The sequence below is a fragment of the Leptonychotes weddellii genome, chromosome 6 (genome assembly GCF_054177405.1).
Source record: "Leptonychotes weddellii isolate Sample4059 chromosome 6, ASM5417740v2, whole genome shotgun sequence".
In the NCBI taxonomy this organism is placed as follows: domain Eukaryota; kingdom Metazoa; phylum Chordata; class Mammalia; order Carnivora; family Phocidae; genus Leptonychotes; species Leptonychotes weddellii.
The window spans coordinates 44,633,631-44,652,615 of record NC_138374.1 but is presented as its reverse complement, the minus strand read 5'-3'; the positions used below and the strand labels follow the sequence as shown (position 1 = coordinate 44,652,615).

The 18,985-nt window shown below is 50.4% G+C and overlaps 1 protein-coding gene across 18 annotated transcripts in view; it reads right to left on the bottom strand.

The window, feature by feature from the left end:
• Positions 1-18,985, bottom strand: part of KCNMA1 (potassium calcium-activated channel subfamily M alpha 1) — a 712,149-nt gene that overhangs the window by 495,733 nt on the left and 197,431 nt on the right. For 17 of the 18 annotated variants that reach the window (XM_081824040.1, XM_081824024.1, XM_081824023.1 and 14 more), the window contains exon 2: positions 12,191-12,352. In XM_081824040.1, the coding sequence (XP_081680166.1) occupies positions 12,191-12,352 (162 nt within the window). Of the gene's footprint in view, positions 1-33; positions 633-12,190; positions 12,353-18,985 lie in introns of those variants that run through there. The other variant, XM_081824041.1, reaches the window with a different exon arrangement.

Here is an 18,985-nt window from a genome sequence, read left to right as displayed (position 1 = left end):
TTTTTTTTTTTTTTAAGATTTTATTTATTTGTTTGAGGGAGAGAGAGCACATGAGAGCGGGGGAGGGTCAGAGGGAGAAGCAGGCTCCCCACTGAGCAGGGAGCCCGACACGGGGCTCGATCCCAGGACCCCGGGATCATGACCTGAACCAAAGGCAGACTCTTAACCGACTGAGCCCCCCAGGCGCCCCTAGTGTGCCTCCTCTGAAATGTTTACAGGTACTGCTTCTACCCCCAGAAGAGGAATGGGCTTCCAGGAACATGTGACTTGCTTCAACAGCACTTCTGTCACAGCAAAGGACACAAGCTGTGTGTCACCCAAGGTCTCCCCAGACAGAGTCCGCTCGGTCGGAAAGAAGGTTTCTCTTAAAGTCAATGTTGGTGCTAGTGTGGTTCCGAGTCCCAGCACGATCCCCTTGGAGGTTTCTGACTGTTCAAAGACAACTCAAGGAGGATCCAAGATTGAAATGGTTTAAAAAAAGCCCACTTCCCCTGGGAGGACCTGGCCTTTGGGAGGTGACCTCTCCTCCTAGGGCATCCTTCCTCCAGCCCGACTCCACAGTCACACACAGGTCCTGCTCCCTCTACTAGATGCTTCCCTTTCTGCATATCGAGATCCGCCTGGAAAGGAGTCTGGGAGAGAAAGAATCTTAGGTGAGTGTAAGGCAGAGGCCCTCTCACACCGGGAGAGTCTTTTTAAATGCAACACGAAGCCAGGGGAGGGCCCCACAGGGACGCCCCGGCCTATCTCCTGTGCTCTTCAGTTGCTCCAGCAGATGAGGAAAAGACTACTCTTCTTTGTCCTGTTGTAGCTCTCCCAGCGCCAAGCACATTGCCAAGAGCACACAGGTCAGAGGTAAACCCTCACTGCCTTTATGGATTAAAGGATAGTAGAGGGAATGAGAAAACACCGTAAGGGAACAAACTATTGCCACCCTCTTGTTTCATTCCCAGAGACACCAAGACCTTGAAAGCGAATTGACTTGTCCAAGGTCACCAGGAAGGTTACAGCAGAGCCAGGATAAGAACCCAGTTAGGTTTCTGCTGACCACAGTTCCTCAGATGAAAGAAAGTGATTGTCACCTTTACTTTTATTTCCCAAATTAATCTCAAACACTGTCACTAATCCCCAAGGCCCAGAGAGATACACTACATGAACCTAGGGAGCAAACTTTTTTCTTTTTTTCTGATGATCTTTCCTCCTGGATAGGTCTAAGGTCCAAGAAACCAAGTTGCCCACCTTATGGCTCAGAGGGAGACAATAACCTTATGGCAGCTTCCCCAGGAGCCCATGTTGGTGCCTGTGGGATTCGGCAGCTCCTGAAAACAACCCTTTTCCTTTGCAGGAAGTTATTTTCCACCCCTGAGGCACAATCCCAGGCAGAAGGCCCCTTGAGTGCCCAGCTGATATAATTAGCTCCAGAAAGATCTAGCATGACACACTAGGAGAATGTTCTGGATCTCTCCCAGTGGGATTCCAAACCCCACGCCTTCCTGTGCAAATCCGGGTTCAGAGGCTAACGGACCTAGCAGGTGTGTGTGGCAACCAGGGAGCCAGCAGACTGCCCTCTGAAATGCCACCCTCTTGCAATTCGGCCTCTGTTTCAAGCTATTTTTAATGTAAGCGAAACTCGAATTTAAGAGAAGGTGGTGTAGAAACAGGGTCTTTTCTTCTCTCTTTTTTAATGAGCTGCTCCCTGTTTCCCTAAGGACAGTCACTTCACCAAGAGCCACCAAAAGGAAAGAAAAAACGGCTAAAAAGAGCAATGGGGAAAAGGTCAAAATTCAGCCTCTTTGCTGAGGCAGGCTGGGAACAGACCTAGGAAGGTGAGGGTCTCTCGATCCATCAGAGCAATCTGCTGGACCCTGGATTCTCCACAGGTGCAAGAAACCAGCATGACCTGTGTATTCAGCTTCTGGATTCACCTGTGCCCAGCAAACAAGGAAGGCCCAGAGGTCTGCTTGCCCAGGAAGGCGGCACATACAGTTGACAGGTAACTTCCCAAGCCCTAGGGAAAGACCTGTATCTCAGTAGGCTTGGGAATTGAGAACCAAGCTTCCATTCAGACAGGCCCCCAGCTTCCCGGCGTTGTTGTGATCTTCCACATCAGTGCCAGGCCAATTGTATGAACTAAAATTAACTGGATGAGCAAAAACATGGGCCTGCTGCTTAAAAGGCCTGTGTGCATTTAATGGAGTTCTCGAGTGCCCTAATTCCTTAAGAAAGACAGACAGGCAAATGTCCTGCCCTAGTTCCCTCACTACGCAAGTGCTAGAGAACATTTTTTGCAATAAAATTTTTAGGGCAAATGGTGGATTTCTGTTGTTGTCATTCCCCTGATGTAGTTGTTTTTCTGGAAAAGGCCTCATTCTGGACCCAGACCCCTAAAAATGGGGCTTCTAAGTGCACCCAATTGGGATGTTTGGGGCCTGCAGGCACGAGTCAGTCTGCCTCGTCCTAAACATAGCCTAGTAAACTAAACTGGGAAGCATCAGCTTGTGTGCGGTCCCGAGCGCGACTCTGCAAGCACATGCCCCCAGTAACGACAACGGCTGGCAACTCTGTCATCCGCGTCATCCCTATTTTTGAGTCTCCCTGCTAAACAAACTTCCACACAGCTGGAATGGAGGCTCTAAGGAGATTTCAGTCCACCAGGGTATTTTTCTGGCAAATAGGGGCTGCTAAACCCTCAGCATCCTCCAAAGGCCCTGGGGGAAAAGCCAAGTGAGAAAACTCTCCCGGCACAAGAGGGTGGGCTCCAAATACAGGCATTCTGCTTCCTACAAAGCCTCCAGGGGTTGCCAGCTTTGACCGGATGGGAAAAGAGAAGTTAGTCTAACATTAGTCATAGAAACACATTTGCTCAGGCCCCTCAGGCCCAGCAGCAGGAATACAAAGGATGTGTGATCAGGACTAAAAAAGTCGGGCTCCCAGGCCTGTCCAAGGACGGATGGAGAGGTCATGGGCTCTGATTTATGACCAAAGTATACTTCAAAAATCTTGCTACCCAGAGCCTTGTAGCAAAATGCAGGCATAACATTTACACTTTCAACACTTTGAATGATTTCACTTTGCAGATTTTGCTAGAAGAACTAACATGTGTCCAGTGCCTTAAATAACATCTGACACCTAGTAGATCTTCCAGGAATGTTTCAAAGAATGAATGAATAGCTCAAAGGAGATGCCTTGCATGTACAGCAGAATCTGTGTCCTCTTCTGGTGACAGCACACTTTCCCGCATCCTTCCAACAGATCTGTGCTTACCGCCCGCCAAACTGAATGTTGAAGACATCTTCTCATAAACTGGAGATGATGTGTTCTCTGAAACCAGCTCTGTGTCTGTCAGCTTCGCCCCATATCCAGGAAGGACTGGACATGGGGACCACGGTGAGTGCACTTGACCCTTTTTGTACAAGACCCATTTGTCATCCTGCTAAGGCATTTCCTATGACACACACTCCTGCGATGTACGGCTCCCAGGGTGAGCCTGGTCTGCCCTGCAGCCCCCGGCCGGCTCCGGGAGGCTATATGAAGTGAGAATTTCCTGGCCGACTTGACACTGGTGAGTCAGGCTGGCATGAGCCAGCTTCAGAAATGACAGGGCCGGAATTGTGTGCATGGAGCAAACATCATCAGCTGGCTGGACTCAAACTAGGGCCTGCCTGGGACACTCAGAGCCCTTTCAAATGGCCAGGCCCAGAACTGGTTCGGCACTCTTAAAGGACATCTGAGTGTGGTGAGGTCCGAGGGCTGCTCCATCTCTGTTGCAGGAAAGGATTTATTCTCCACTCCCTCCACACCAGCCCATTTCCTCCGTGACATGTCACTGGGCTCTCACAACAATGACAAAGTAATAATAGCTAATGCTTAGTAAGCATTCACCAGGTAATAGCCACCATTCTAAACATCGTATACACACGGAGGCATCAAATCCTTACAAGATTAAGCAGGGACTATTACTATGCCCACTGGACAGATGAGGAAACTGAGGCACCAAAATGAAGCTATTCGCGCAGGGTCAAAGCCCTAGAGAGGGGCAAGTTGGGACTCTGCAGAAGGGCTGCAGAGGCTGGGTCCCTAAGTGCTCTACGGGACCGTGCACAATAGCCCTCAGCTTCCCTTCCTGAGGATGCATGTCCCAGGGAGAGAGGAAAAGCAGGAGTTGGGAGATGCTGGGAAGGCTGAGTGCTCTACCTATCCTCCTTGTTGGTTCCAATCCAATGAGAAAAAGACACAAGGAGCCAGATGGAGAATAAGAGAGTAGAAGCCCCCGGTCAGAGAATGCTGGCTCAGCAAAGGGGGAGGGCTCCTATCTCCCAGCCCACACCCAGAAGCTGCAGCAGAAAGAATAGAAGCAAGGGTGCCTGGCACGGGAGAGCCCTGCTGTGCCCTACCTTATTGATCAGGCATCCGCCGGGAGCTACATTCAATTCCGTGTGCCGGGGAACACCAATAAAGGCACGTGGATGGGACAGATGGATGAATGGATGTTGATGAATGAATAGACAGATAAGATGGGAGGACAACATAGGCACCCATCTCCCTCCCCCTCCTGCCCCTGGAAACCCCGGAGGAGAGAGGCAATGGGGCATGAGCACTTGCCACCAGAGCCCCGAGGCCCCTGGGAGTCAGAGACAAACAGCCGGGATGAAGCAGCCTGCTCCTGGGCCAGGAGGTTTTCCTCTCCCCAGAGCTGTCCGAGGATTCCTTTCTGAAACTCTCCTTCATTTCCACAGGGGAGGCCAGAGGAGCCAACACACCAGCTAGTAAAATTAACAGCTGCTCTTTACAGAAGGCGCTGGGGAGGCCGGCTCGCAGAGCACGTGGCCTGCGGACCAGCAGTGCACATGACAGCCAGCGTGGCCAAGATGTAGAGCCTGCAGGCCCGAACCACGCGTGTCCTCCGTGGCAGGGACTGGACTTCGGCTGCTGGGCAGGGCCCAGGCGGGCTGACTGCAGGGGATGCAGGCAGGTGGAGATGTAGGGAGCGACCCTGCTGCAGAATTCCCAGACACACTCCACTGACCTTGGGAAGGGGAAATCCGTTAAACTGAGCCAGCTGGGAACCTGCTGTCGAACTTGGGGGCCCACCTGGCTCTGGCCTTTGTCTCCCCATCTCTACCACATCATTTGGTTGAGGTTGTGGGACTAAATGTCTGCCTAAGGGCCTAGATAGTACACCTTATCCATTAACTTGTGCTACGGGGAACTGTGGGGCAAATCCCTCTGGCTACTTAGAAATACTGACAGTCATGGAGCAGAGGGGGAACTTAATCTAGTTTGGGGGCTGGCAAACGTTTTCTGTACAGGGCCAGACAGTAACTATTTTAGGCAGGTGGGTATTTTGGACTCTGTGGATACCACTCAATTCTGCATTGCAGTTCAGTACAAAAGCAGCCACAGACAATATGTAAATGAGTGAGCATGGCTATGTCCCAATAAAGCTTTGTTTATGAACACTGAAATTTGAATTTCATATAACTCCACATGTCACAAGATATTCTTGATTTTTTTTAAAACACCATTAAAAATTTAAAAACCATCCTTAGCTTGCGAGCTTGTGAGCCAAACAGGCAGTGAGCTAGATTTGGACCGTGGGTTACAGTTCACCGATCCCTGGACTACTTAACTGTTTCCCAAAGTGTGTTCTTTATGATGCCCACAGGTGTCTCATGAAGAAAGGGTTCAATGGTGAAACAGGAATGGGAAATGCTGGGCAAAGCAAAGTCTTTCTGCCTTTTTACTACAGGACTTCTTCGAGGCTTACATGCTGATATGCACTGACAAATCTCAAAAAGAGGAGAGAAATAAAGTCTGTCCAAGTTCCAGGAAACCCATTTTTATCCTAGAGCATCTCCTAGATCTAGTTTGCTGTAGAACCCAATTAAAGCCGTGGGGATGAAGTCTAAGCAACCGACAGAAATGGCACCAAATGTGATCCTGCCTGTCTTTGAACGTCTCCAGTGACAGGCAGTTCACCACCCATCATGAGTGTCTGCTGGATTCAGTGACTTCCCTGACTCATGTTTTCCCACCCAATGGTGCTGGGTCACAGGTAACAAATCTAAGGCAATCTAGTGCGCCCTTCAACAGGTGAGGACAAAACATCTCCTGTTTAATGATATAAAGAAAACACCCCTTCCTTGACTTACTGATTCATATCCAAAATATAAACTCTTTGCACAGGAAAAAATGAAGGGCCATTATTAAGTCCTGGAGAGGGACTGCCATGCATCTCCTTTAAAAGAAGGCTCCTTACGGGATTTAACAAAAAACTCAAACAAAATCCCAACTGACCCCCAAGTGCACAGATAGCAGGATCTACCTCTTCACTATGAGAACATTCTTACTAAGAATGCAGGCCCATGACACCTCTGGTCTTTCCGCGACATAGGACATTTGTAGGTGATATAAAAACTTTATGTAGATTTGCCTAAAATGTAATAAAAAGGGGAGGGGGCGTGGAGGAGAGGCAAAGAGAGATGGAAATGTGAGCTGTGAGTGAATTTGCCACCAGGCAGCCCTGGAAAAGAAAAGTAGAGGCTGCTGATGAGAAATGTCAGCAGCACCATGAGTCACCTAAGGGAGAAATGAAAGCAACAAATGTCACATATTTGATTAAGCCCATGCCCATGTGCACCTCCATTTTATACAACTGGTCCAATTTCATGTGCAAATGGCACAACAGAACACGTCTATTTAACCCTATTAAACCAATAGGATTATTTCTATTTGAAAGGCGTATTTGATACATATTTTCTTTGGGGCCCTAGGAAATAAAGATAGATATGGCCCAGCCTATGTATATAAAGAGGGCAAGAAACAGAGTAGCCTTTTGTATTATTTACGTGAATGTAAAATGCCACAGGCGATGTATTTAGGGAGATAAAGGGAAAGATTGGTGTTTTGCTTTTTTTTTTTTTTTTTAAAGATTTTATTTATTTATGAGAGAGAGAGAGCATATGAGAGGGGGGAGGGTCAGAGAGAGAAGCAGACTCCCTGCCGAGCAGGGAGCCCGACGCGGGACTCGATCCGGAGACTCCAGGATCATGACCTGAGCCGAAGGCAGTCGCTAAACCGACTGAGCCACCCAGGCGCCCCATGATTGGTGTTTTTCTTTCTCCTCCTTCAACAAATCATCCCCATGACAGTAAAGGAAGTAGCATACCTTCTCCGTTCGTGGATTAGATTTAGATGTTTCCTGGAGCAATATGCAAATGTACTGGCATGGGAATATGGGGAAAATAACCATAAAGAGCAGTTCTAAGAGTTCTATCTTTGCTCAAGGAGCTGATCATTGTATGGACAAAACCAGTCTGTGAAGAGAAGCACAAAGCACTGACTGTGTAAAGGGACTGGGGTATGGCCCAGGCAATGTAGACCCAGCTTACACCTTGAGATGTGGCCATTCTTGGCCACAAGACGTAGTTTTTTCTTAAAGAGACAGCCACTCGGAGATCAATATAGGAATTAACATGAAGGTTCAGAAACAAGATGGTTCACAGAGATGGGGTGAGTGCATGTGTGTGTCTACTTGAGGTCGTGTGTGTGTCTATAATTTTCCTCATTGCAAATGGGTTCTCTGGTACTGTCCCTCTTGTGCTCTCTTTACCTTAGAAAATTCCTTCCTAGGGAAGTTCTTCCAGTTTCTGCCTTTTGATTTCTTTATTTACTAAATAAGGAACTAAACAGATCATGGGTCAGCAACCTATGGCCATGAACAACAATCTGGCCCACCACCTGTTTGTGGCAAGTTTTATTGGAACACAGTCACACCTGTGTATTGTCTACGGCTGCTTTCAAATGACAATGGCAGAGTTGAGTAGTTGTGACAGGGCCCCTATGACCTGCAAAGCCTAAAATCTTTACTATCTGACCCCGTACAGAACACCTCACTGACCCTGAACTAGACTAACTACTAACCACTGACTTTGGCTTCTGATTCTGTAAAGTACAACGAAATAATACAAAAGCCTACTCTGTTTCTTGCCTTCTTTATTTATACACACCGCCTTATTCTTAGAAAAATTTAATTAGCTCACCAAACAGTAATGGAGCATATAACCACATAGGTGTAAAGTGTGAGGAGGAGAGTAAGAAAATCAGGACAAAGGGAAAATGAGCCAAGAGACAAAGAGATGAAGTCAGGGGGATGTGAACGTGTAGAATGCAAATCCTGAGATGCTGTGTGTTTTCTGTGGGCCATGAACTTGGCTCATAGCAGCCACTACGAGGAAAGGGCCATGATCCCTTTCCCAACTTAAAGTGTTCACGGAAGGTCCACCAGGAAGACCACAGCAATCCCTGGCACAAAGAACCACCTATCTCCTGAGTCTGTGCATAAAAGGGATAACATGAGGTGTGGTGAACAAAGCCCCAGCAACACCCAAACAGCTGGGGGGTATCTCCACGGCATTCATGGCTACACCGAACATTCTGCAGCATGGGCCAGCTCCACGTCCCAAAGTGGACTTTCCACCAATTCTCCCAGTATATTCCCAAATTTTGAAATAAGCATTTACCCCCTTTTATAATCAGAAAATAATAAATATCTGCAATTTAAAAAAAAAAAAAAAGGAAGCTGCAACTGTTGCCCGCCTGGTGCTCGCTTGGAAGCAGAACCCCTCAGCCATGCACTCCAAGCGGAGACTCTGTCCAGTCTTGCTCTTTCCTGGAAGCTAAGCCTGAGTGCCACAGCGGGAGACAAGGCAGGCTCTTTCGAGACCTGAAGCCGAAGCTCCAGGTGGGAAGTTAAAGCCCTGCTGAATGGTGACTATCATTTATCCTTTTTCACACGGAGCTCTACAACTTTATATCTAGTTTATCAATATAAAGAGTTCACACCCAGCATCTCTGTCACTTGTGGCTTTATGCCCAGGGCCCAGAATAGTGTGCCTGGTGCAGGTGAGAAATAAGCACTTACTACATGAACCATGGGCTCGTCCGAGAGATCCTAGACAGCAGGTGTGTCTACAGATGTGCTGGGGTTGTCTTGGGGAATCCTCTCCAACCTGGGCCTTACCCACAATGCCCAGCTCTGAGACTCTCACCTATGACAACGAGACAGGTAAGAAAGGGGCCCAGGTGTGGAGGCCAAGCTCCTGAGCCATGTGTCAAAAAAAAAAAGAAAGAAAGAAAAAGAAAAAATTAAAAATTGAATAGGGAAACTCTGAACAGCTGGATGTCTAGTCTTGCTTCAGTCCCATTGTTGCAAGGATAAACATTTGGACAGCTCAAGACAAACACATCCTTCGGTTCTGAACAGGCAGAGATGCTTTCTCGTGCGCACTGAGACTTCCATGTGAAATCTGCTCCCTCCTCAGAGCAAAGCCCTGCCTCCTCCTGAAGGAGAGGCCTGTTCCAGAGGCACTGCCCGGAACTCCCAGACGCCTGCTCTCTGTGCAGCGGGGCCTGCTCTGCTCTGAGTGAGCCAGGGCGGCCTGGGCAGGATTTTCTCCAAGGAGACCTTCAGAGAGAAGCTGGCGTCACGGGAGGCTGAGGCAGATGGTGCTCCTCTGGGCAAATGTTAAGAGAATCAGGCCAAACCACCTCAGGACCTAATTGGCTCAGACAGTAATATCAAAATGTCACAGCCAAAGCAACGGCTGACAGTGGCTTAGAAAAAGAAGAGGCATTATCTTCAACTGGGAAGTAATGACACAGAAAGAGCACTAGACGGGGAGTCCAGAGGCCTGCAGATCGGAGCCCGGTGGTGTCACTTGAGGCTGCATATTCTTCAGCCAGGTGTTGCCCTTCCTAAGCTTTGGGTTTCTCGACTGTAAGACAGACATGAATTCATTGATAAGACTGGCTCACTTGCTTCCTTGTAATGAACCCCTACAGCCCAACGGCAAAATGGGCGATAGGGAACAAATACAACATGGCCCTCACCCTTCAACCTGATCATAATGTATAGGGCCTCGCACAGTGCCTGTCTCACAAGAGGCTCTCAAGAATGTTACCGTGAGCAGGAGTATCAAGACGACTACTGGTGCACTTGGCCTGTAAGTTCTGCTTCCAAAGCACATCCGCCCACCTGCCAGCACCGGGTGGGCTCGTTCAGGCCTTGCTGCAGCGGCTTCGCCGGTGGCCTGTCCCCAGCACCAGAGCTCATGGTCCTCACTGACCCTAGCCCCTCGAGCTCCCACCTCCCCAATCCACCCTCCACCTGTCCGCTTGTATTTCTCTCTGCACAACCTCCCATCGTGATGCCCCTCCCTCAAAATCTCCTTTCCCTACAAAATTCAGTCCAACTTCTTCAGCTGGGCATTTGAAGACCTGACAAGCTGTCTCCAGCCCACCTTCCCAGGCTTCCGTCCCCTCAGGTGGCTTTGTGTTCACGACCTGGGCCTCCCTCCGCGCCGTGCCCTTTCTCCGCCACCCCTTCCCTCCCTCTGGGATGATCCCCTCTCCTCAACGAACATTCATGATGCTAGCTCACAGTTCAAAGCTCAACTCAAATGCTTTCTGTCTTATTGTTTATTATTTAGGTATTCTCCTCAGCCTCTGGCCCACTAAGTGGTCCCTTTCTTGTTCCCAAGCTTTTATCTTTGACATCTTCTCTGTCATCAAGCATGGGCTCAGTTCATCTTGAAACGGAAGTTTTAGCTCAAAGGCTCTCCTCTCTGTGAACTGCCACGAAGGCTTGCTTGATGGTCCCTATGTCCCCATGCACACCCACACAATGCTTGTACTCATCGCGTTTCTCCTCCAGACACTCCTTCAATAACTTTCGTCCATGGTGCAATGGAATTAGATCATTCCTTGTTTTCCATAGGACTGGAAAAAACACCTAGCCGAGTCATCCTCGGTAACTCTTGGCTGATGCTGATGAAGATAATTAGGGCTGTCTACAGTGGCCACGTGGAAGCGACAGGCATCACATTTGGGCAACCAAAGTGTCTGCTGATCCTCGTCCACCATCACTACCACAGGTAGAGAATGCACTGCCTGCATTTCCTCCCACATGAATGCCCAGACCCGGAATTCAACCTCCACAAGCTTCCTACACAGAATCCACTCTTACACAAGCACAAAAGAGCAATGGAGCCTTTACCAAAGACTCTGCAGGGAGGTGAGGATGGGGGTAACATGGCACAGCCCACAGCAAGCCACCTTCACTTGCTCATTAGACGCTCCGTGCCACCAGGTCTCTCCTGGTCCTACCGACCCGGGTTGTCTTGCTCCAGGCAGCAACTGGCCTCACTGGTTCCTCTCTCCTCCTCTCCCAAGCCCCAGCTTTAAATTTCTCCCTTTTCTATGTTGCCAGCAACTAACATCAGCCACAGCTTCACATCCAGACTCTCCAGAAGGCTCGGCTCCTGAAAGCTCTCTCAGTTCATAGAACCTTGTCCTCCTGGGAGGCTGTTTGGCCACCACCTTTGTGACACGAGCATGACATTCAGTGTCTTCTCCCCTCCCTTAAGCAGTTTGTGAGATATTCATTGCAAACATAATGTAGAGTTCTCTCCAAGAAGGATTCTGACGGGTGGAACTTTCACCACCTCCCTATACCTTTCGTCACCTCCTTACTGAGCTTTTGCCAGGAAACATCAAGGTTTCCAATGTCCCTGCCTGATCTTTGATTCACCCAACTGTCAGGACATTCCCATTCATTCTTTGAGCCAAATGAGTCTTGACCAAGCCCCAGCTTCAGGCCCAGGAAGGGCAGCTTCCAGAACTGTAACAAGAAATCATTTGGAATGCAGCATCCTTCTCAGGGGAACTCCTGTCCAGAGCAGACCCAAGAGAGCCAAGAGAACTCTCTGGATCCTGGCATTTATCCTTTATGGGCTCTCTGCAGAATTCTGAGCACACATTTCTTCGACTCCCTTCTCCTCTCCAAGATTATCAAGCTGTGTACGTGTGCGTCTGTGTGCATGCTCATGTATCTGTGCATGCCTGCGTGTGCATGCGTGTGTATACCTATGCTGCTGGCAGAGGAAATGCTCTACATCCTCCCCAACAGACCCTCTTTGCCCCAGATGCTGGCCCACTCTGCAGATACCCCTCAAACCACTGGCTCATGTACACAGAGAACCCGGCCTCTACTCCATGACCCACTGCTCACCCCCCACTTCCCAATAGCCGGAGGCCTGGAGAAGCCCCGGGAAACATGGTGTCCCTCTAAGCAGAGGCATCATGGACCACACAGCAGGCCTCGCCGAGGAGGAGGGAGTTGGGGACTCACCAGGACTCTGCCAGTCAGTGTCTGGGCAGATATCATCACCCCCGCCCAGTCCTTCACGGAGGTCATCCAGCCGACCTCGGCTGCCGTTGCCTCCTCTTTTTCGTCCACTGGCTTGAGAGTGCCATCCGCCTGGCTGGAGCCATTGTTAATCTTCTGCGCCTCCTGGCAACAGAGAGAACAGCGTTGAGAATAGGAAACAACTGAATTCATTAAACACAACCTACCCAAAAGAATCAAAGTTGGAAGGGTCCTGGCTGATGGGGGAACTGGCTTGAAGGTACAAGGGGCAGGGAGATGGGATGCATGATGCCTTTGATTTTCTTTTAAATCTTTTTTTTTTTAAGAATTTTTTCTTTATTTTCTCTTAAAATATCTTTGTGAAAGAAAGAATGAAATTATTCTCTTTCCACTTTATTTATTTTTTTTTTATTTTAAAGATTTTATTTATTTATTCATGACAGACAGAGAGAGAGAGAGAGGCAGAGGGAGAAGCAGGCTCCCAAGAAGCAGGGAGCCCAATGCGGGACTCGATCCCAGGACCCTGAGATCATGACCTGAGCCGAAGGCAGATGCTTAACCATCTGAGCCACCCAGGCACCCTCTTTCCACTTTAAAGGGGGATAAAAAATCACTAAACTCAGGAGAGAAAGCATCTTGTCTAGGGTCATGGAATAACTACAAAGGAGATGAGGTTGGCATGCTGTGGTCTCCACCTGCCCAGGTATCCTATCCTGCTCGCAGGAGTGCCCTATCTTTCTTAAGAAAATCCCCATCTCCTCATCGCCATCTGTGTAGTTCAAAAGGAACTGAAGGCCCACAGTGGCTCCAGGAATAGAGATGGATTAATTGGACCATCCCATCCCTTAAGCAAGAGCAACTGGGCCAGTGACGGTTACATGACCCATGCCAACCCAATACACCTCAAGCCTGGGACTTTTGCTGGAAAGAGTAAGAAAGGTAATCCTTCCCTGAGAATGAAGCCACCACAGAGGAAACTAGGAGAAGTGACAGAATACTGATGTCATTTGAACACCTGAATCCAGCTGTGCCTGAAATCCACACCAGAGCTTTTTAATTACAAAAGAGAATAAATTCCCCTTCATGGCTAAAAACATGCTTGAGGAAACAAGGTTGATTTCTTTAGATAAATGAGGCCAACTTGGGGCCCTAAACTGCATGCTTTTGTATGCAATGTGCCCTCTGCCTAGAATTCTTTTCTCCCACAGGGGGTCAAAGCTTGCCCCTCCCACCACCTCCCTCAAGTCTTTGCTCAATGAAATCTTCTCTGGCTACCCTTTTAAAATTCCACTTCTGCCTTCTAACAGCACCACCTTTTCTGTTTTATTTTTCATTCATAGTCTGCCACCCCCTACCAACTCCGGCATCCCCAGGGCCTAAAAGAGTGACTTGCATATAGGTGGCTCAATAAACATGAATGAATAAATAAAAGGGTTATGAGTATCAGCCCCTCACTGGGCCTAGGATTGCCAAACAAAATACAGGACACCCAGAGAAAACTGAGTTTCAGATAAACAACAAATTTTTTACACGACACATAGCTATACTAAAAATATATTCATTACATAAAATTTAAATTTAACTGGGCCCCCTACTCAAATATCCACTGAGATTATTTTTGCAAGTATAGATGTAGAAAAAGATGCCGGCAAATTATGTTCAGCATTTAAAAGCTTAGAATTAAGTTTCAAAGCAAACAGACACTGGGGATCACTGTGAGTTGGAGCAAGGGAGAGAAACCAAGGCAGAGGTGAAAACCTTCGTCTGCAGTGAGTGGGGGTAAGGCAGAGTGAGGAAAGGACAGACCTGTACCCCTAAAACAAATAATACATTATATGTTAATAAAAAAATATCCAAAAAAAAAGAAAGAAAACAGATGAGATGCACAGGATGAGTCATCCTCTTGGGGATTTGCAGGCAGGCAGGAAGCTGCTCCTGACACAGGGTTCTCCCCTTCTGGTCTCCATGGGTTCAAGGGAAGCTGGGAAGCCAGAAGGCGCATCGGCAGAACTGGGTGCTCATGTTGTCTCTCTAAGCGTATGAGGCCCCAGGGAGCTAGAATAGTCTAAGAGAAGGCCTGTGGTGGGGGAGCCCCAGGGTGGGCACGCTCGGGGGCCACCTATTGACACTGTGGAGTCTGCTACCCAAGCAACCTAAGGCCAGTCTCAGTGGCCTGTTAGGACCCTGAGTCTTCACCATGTGGAGATTCTGCATAGCTGGGTGTCCTGAAAATCACAACAGCCCTGATTCAGAGGCCCTCACTATGAACCTCAGGAACTGCAGGTGTAGATTCAGCTCTCATGCCCCATGGGACACCCCCCCCATAAGACGGGAGAAAATATGGCCTGCCACAGAGATGTTGACAGGACTAACCAGTGCCCAAAGGCATACAACACACTTTCAGTTCATTAGTCCCACCACCTCCCACCTCTCCTTGAGCCACTGGCCCTCGAAAACAGTGATTCTCAAATTCAAGTGGGCATCAGAACCACGTGGAGGCCTTGTTAAAACAGAGTGCTGGGTCCCATGCCAGAACCTGCATTTCTACCAAGTTCCCAGAGAATACTGATGCTTCCCACCCGGGAACCCCACTTTGAGAACCCCTGTCCCTAATCATGCTGACATGGCTTAATCATCCCTGCCCTGATCTAAAATGGGATATGGATCTGAACCCCCAGCTCTTTCCCAGTGTTTCCCTTCACCCAGGACAGAACCACCCGCTTCTTTCAGAACCAGGGGCTGGGGGTGGACAAGGGCGAGGTCGGGGCAGGGCAAAGCCCTCAAATCAGAGGCTCTTGTGTCTCCTTCCGAACAGTGCCCCCCTAGCGACGTGGTCAGAGCTGGTCCATGGCCACAGGCTGCCCTCAGCCCTGGAGGCTCAGGCCCCACAGCCACCTGGCAGACCAGCAGACCTTGGAGGAGAGAAGCCGCATGGAAAGGGCCAGGAGCCAGTGAGTCCACCCCAGTCACGGTGCTTTCAATGCATCAATAATTCAGAGCACAAGAGGTGTATTGCAGATAATGCCCTTTTGCCAGCCCTCTTAACTATTGTTTTACAAGGCATTCATTATTTTAATTACTTTATGATAGGCAAGGAAAAACACAGACTAAAGAAAGATAATGCCCGTGTTCGTATTTGCTAACACTAGATGCTGTGGGCTTAATTACCACATGTGGGAGGCAGGCCTGGGGGAGCAGGACAGCAAGGAGGCCGGAGCTCTGCAGAGCATGCTGCAGAGGGCAGCCACCTTTGGCCTGCGGGCAAGCCCCCCTCCACTCTGACCTCACTCCGACCAAAGCATCCCTCGCTGGCAGCAGGTACAACCCCACGCTCTGGAGAAAAGAGGGCAGAGGCCCAGGGGGGTTGTTTCCTTGCAGAGACACACGGCAGGGAAGGAATGGTAAGGACAGTATAATAGTGACTGGCCACCATTTCTCAAGCCAGAACTAAAAATTAAGTGCTTTCCATGTCTGACCTTACTCAGAGCTTATGATAATCCAACAGGCAGGTGGAGTTATCCCCATTGCACAAACAGGGTAACTGAGAGCAGGCATTTCTCAGAAGAAGGCACAGAGCTTGAGAGGGCTGGAGGCAGACAGCCCACCGGAGCTTGGTCAGCTCTGCCACTGACAAGCTCATGAGCCTCACCTCCTCCATATAAATGTGGATCGGCATGCCGACCCCATCAAGATGGTGGCGAAGCTTACGTCAGATCAACGACGTACAGTGTTTGGCCTGGGGCTAGGCAGCTATGGTTGCCAAGACAGAGCCCCCATTGCTGGGACTGGTTGCCTCCAAAGATAATCAGTTAAAACTGCACCATCACATTGATCGGTGGCCCTGAGAGAGACGCTGATGACCCTAGGCAGGACACTGACCCAGAGAGAAATCTTAATAAATAATTACAGAATGGAGGATAAGCGAGTATAGGTTCTAACAGCTATGACTTTTCAACGAGGCAATGGGCCCTGGGAGGGAAGGCACCACAACTTCTGGAGGGGCTCCAGCAGGAGGTGCGGGGCACCCCCCAGGACAGTGCGGGCAGGGATTCCTACACAGAGTGGGCCCTGGACCAAGGGGCCTCTTAGATCCCTTCTGATTCTGAACTCCATCAGATCAGCCTCCCATTAGAGATGAGGAGACTGAGGGCCCAAGGGAAGCTGCCTCCTGGGTCCCAGGACACTGCTCTCTCTCCTATGCCTCCAGGACCTTGCTGGGGGGAGGGGTGGGATACAGTGGGGACTGGTGCTTTGTTCTGAACCCAGAAAGTGGGCATCCATCAAAACTTCCACTTCCCAGTGCAGAGAAGGACTCAGCTACCCTTCCGGGAGGACTCCTGAGCAGGGTCAGGCAGGCTCCCTGGTATCAGGAGAGACCTGGCCCTGATCCCCACTCATCCTCCAGGGAGACCACTGTGTGCATGTCGCCCTGTGTGTGTGAGTGTGTGAGTGAGAAAGAGAGAGAGACCCCACAAGCTATAGGCTCCAGCTACCCCAGCCTCAGGACACCAGAGATTTTCTGAAATGGAGACAAAGATGCCTTGGGGAGAAGAGAGGAATGTGGAGGAAGAAGGAGCAGGAAAGAACAAAACAGGGTAGGGCCTGGGGGTGTGTCCCGGAAGATGCAGATCTGGCTACAGCCACCTCCTTGATAAAGGGGCTCAGTCTTACTTCGGAGGCCACTCTTCCCTCCAGCCCTGCCCTCTCTCCCTACCAGAGTCTTCCATAAAACAAGCCACAGCTCCCTCGTGCAGACAGCACGGGACATCTAATGTGTGCCCAGATGGCAGGGTGGGCAGGGCTGCAGGGCGAGGGTGCGGGTCCAGGGGTCTGAGGGCACAGTGGACCAGTCCCCGCCTGCTGCCTCCTCATTCAGGCACTCTCCCACCGGCCTCACCCCTGCTGTGCCTTCTCCCTATTCCTTCGAGCATTCCCCTCAGTGACTTCCTATTGGTGTGGCCACGGAGGGCCTCAGGCCTCCTCTGTCATCTGTGGCCAAGGGCCTGCCCAGACCACACGCACCTGGTGCTCACTACACAGAGCACACGTCAGTTGGATGCTCAGGCATTGCTCCTGAATCATAAGATCAAACACCAAAGCGTCAGAAGGGACCTCAGTAAACCCTTCGGATGCCAACCCTCCTCATTATACACATAAGAACACCGCGGGCTGGAGGGGAAGCCACATGCCCAGTGCCCCCCAGCCCAGCCAGGAGTGACCACCCCCCCCCCAGCCGCCTCTCTTGCTCTTATCCTTGCTGCCTCCTGGGCAAGATGATGCATCCCCTCAAATGCAGCCCGAAGGAACCAGCCACTCCCAAGCACATCCCTCTGCTGCACCAGCCTGCAACCTGGAGTCTGGGTGTTCCTGGGACTGGCAGAAACCACTGGGCCAGGCTTCGGGTGGAGGGGCCACGGCAGGAAGCAACCTTTCTTGTCTTCAAAGGGCCTGGCTTTCCCCAGCAATGGGAGCGGCCCTGGCCCAGTACTGGAGAGCAAGCCCGTTCTAATCCCAGGACTCCACAACCCCCAGTCCTCAGTTCTGGGCCCCCTCTCCGTCTCTCGTCCTTCCTGTTTTGGACCCAGTATCCTGCAAACTTCAGGTTTGTGGTGTGGTAGGAAGAACCCAGAGGCTCACAATGCTCAAATCCAAGTCAAGCTTTTCTGGATGGCCTTGAAGAAGTTAGTTCATTTCTCAAAGCCTCTTCTATAAACACCAATGAGTGCTGCCTTGTGATCTGATAAGGTGGAGCATAGCACTTAACTGTCTTGGGGGGGCAGGGCGCGCTGAAGGCAGCATTGCTGTCCTCTGGTTCGGACAGGAAGCAATGCTGTTCTGGAGAAAGGAGTCCTGGGCCCCAAAGCCAGGCCTCCCAGAACACACGGTTCAACTCTCAGATCCCCGCCCAGCTGCATCTTGCAGGGCAGGGCCCCCATTATCTCCCTGAGCCCCAGCAGGATGTTGGAATTGCCAAGTCCTGCCAGGTGGCCCACTGTGCTGGCCCCACCCTCCTGTGAGCTGCCACCGCACCTGCTGCCTGGCTGGGCTCACTCACCCCGGGGTACACTCGTACCAACACCTGTCGGCTGAGGCTGGTGCCAAGGCCACCCTGGGCACCACACCTGCTGGGTGACTGGAGAGGGGATGGGGGGTCAGCTGCTGGGAGGAATTCAGAATTTCCTCACGGCTCCCTGCTGGGGCTGCCCCCAGGAGCTCCGAGGCTGCCTCGGGTTTGATTTCATCTCAGCTCTCTGGACACCGGCTCCTCATTCCAGATCTGGGAAGTGGCTTAAACAGCTCATCTGGGAGGAAAACTACTCTAAAAAATATAAGTCAGATTGTGTTGGTGCTGTTCCAACACCCTCCTGTGGCTCCTCGTCCCACTTGGAGGACAAGTCACAGCCTTCACACAGTCCAACGCACCCAATCTGCCGCCATCCTACAAGTCTCCCACTCACTCACTCTCTCCAGCCGCATCAGCCTCCTTGTGCTGCCAGAATGTTCCAGACCCATTCCCATCTCGGACTAATTGCACTGGCTGCTCCCCCTGCCCCCGGAGAGCCCCACGGCTACTTCCCTCACCATTCTCAGGTCATCGTGACCTTATTACTAAGAGCTTCCCTGCCCGCCCTGTTGAAAGTGACACCCCCCACCACCACCCCGCGCCTTTGCTCTATTCCTCCTCAGAGCATTGATACCACTAGCCTGCCAACGTCGGTCCTCTCTTATTGTCTGTAAGCTCCGTGAGGGAAAGACTCGACATTTCTTTCTAGTTCA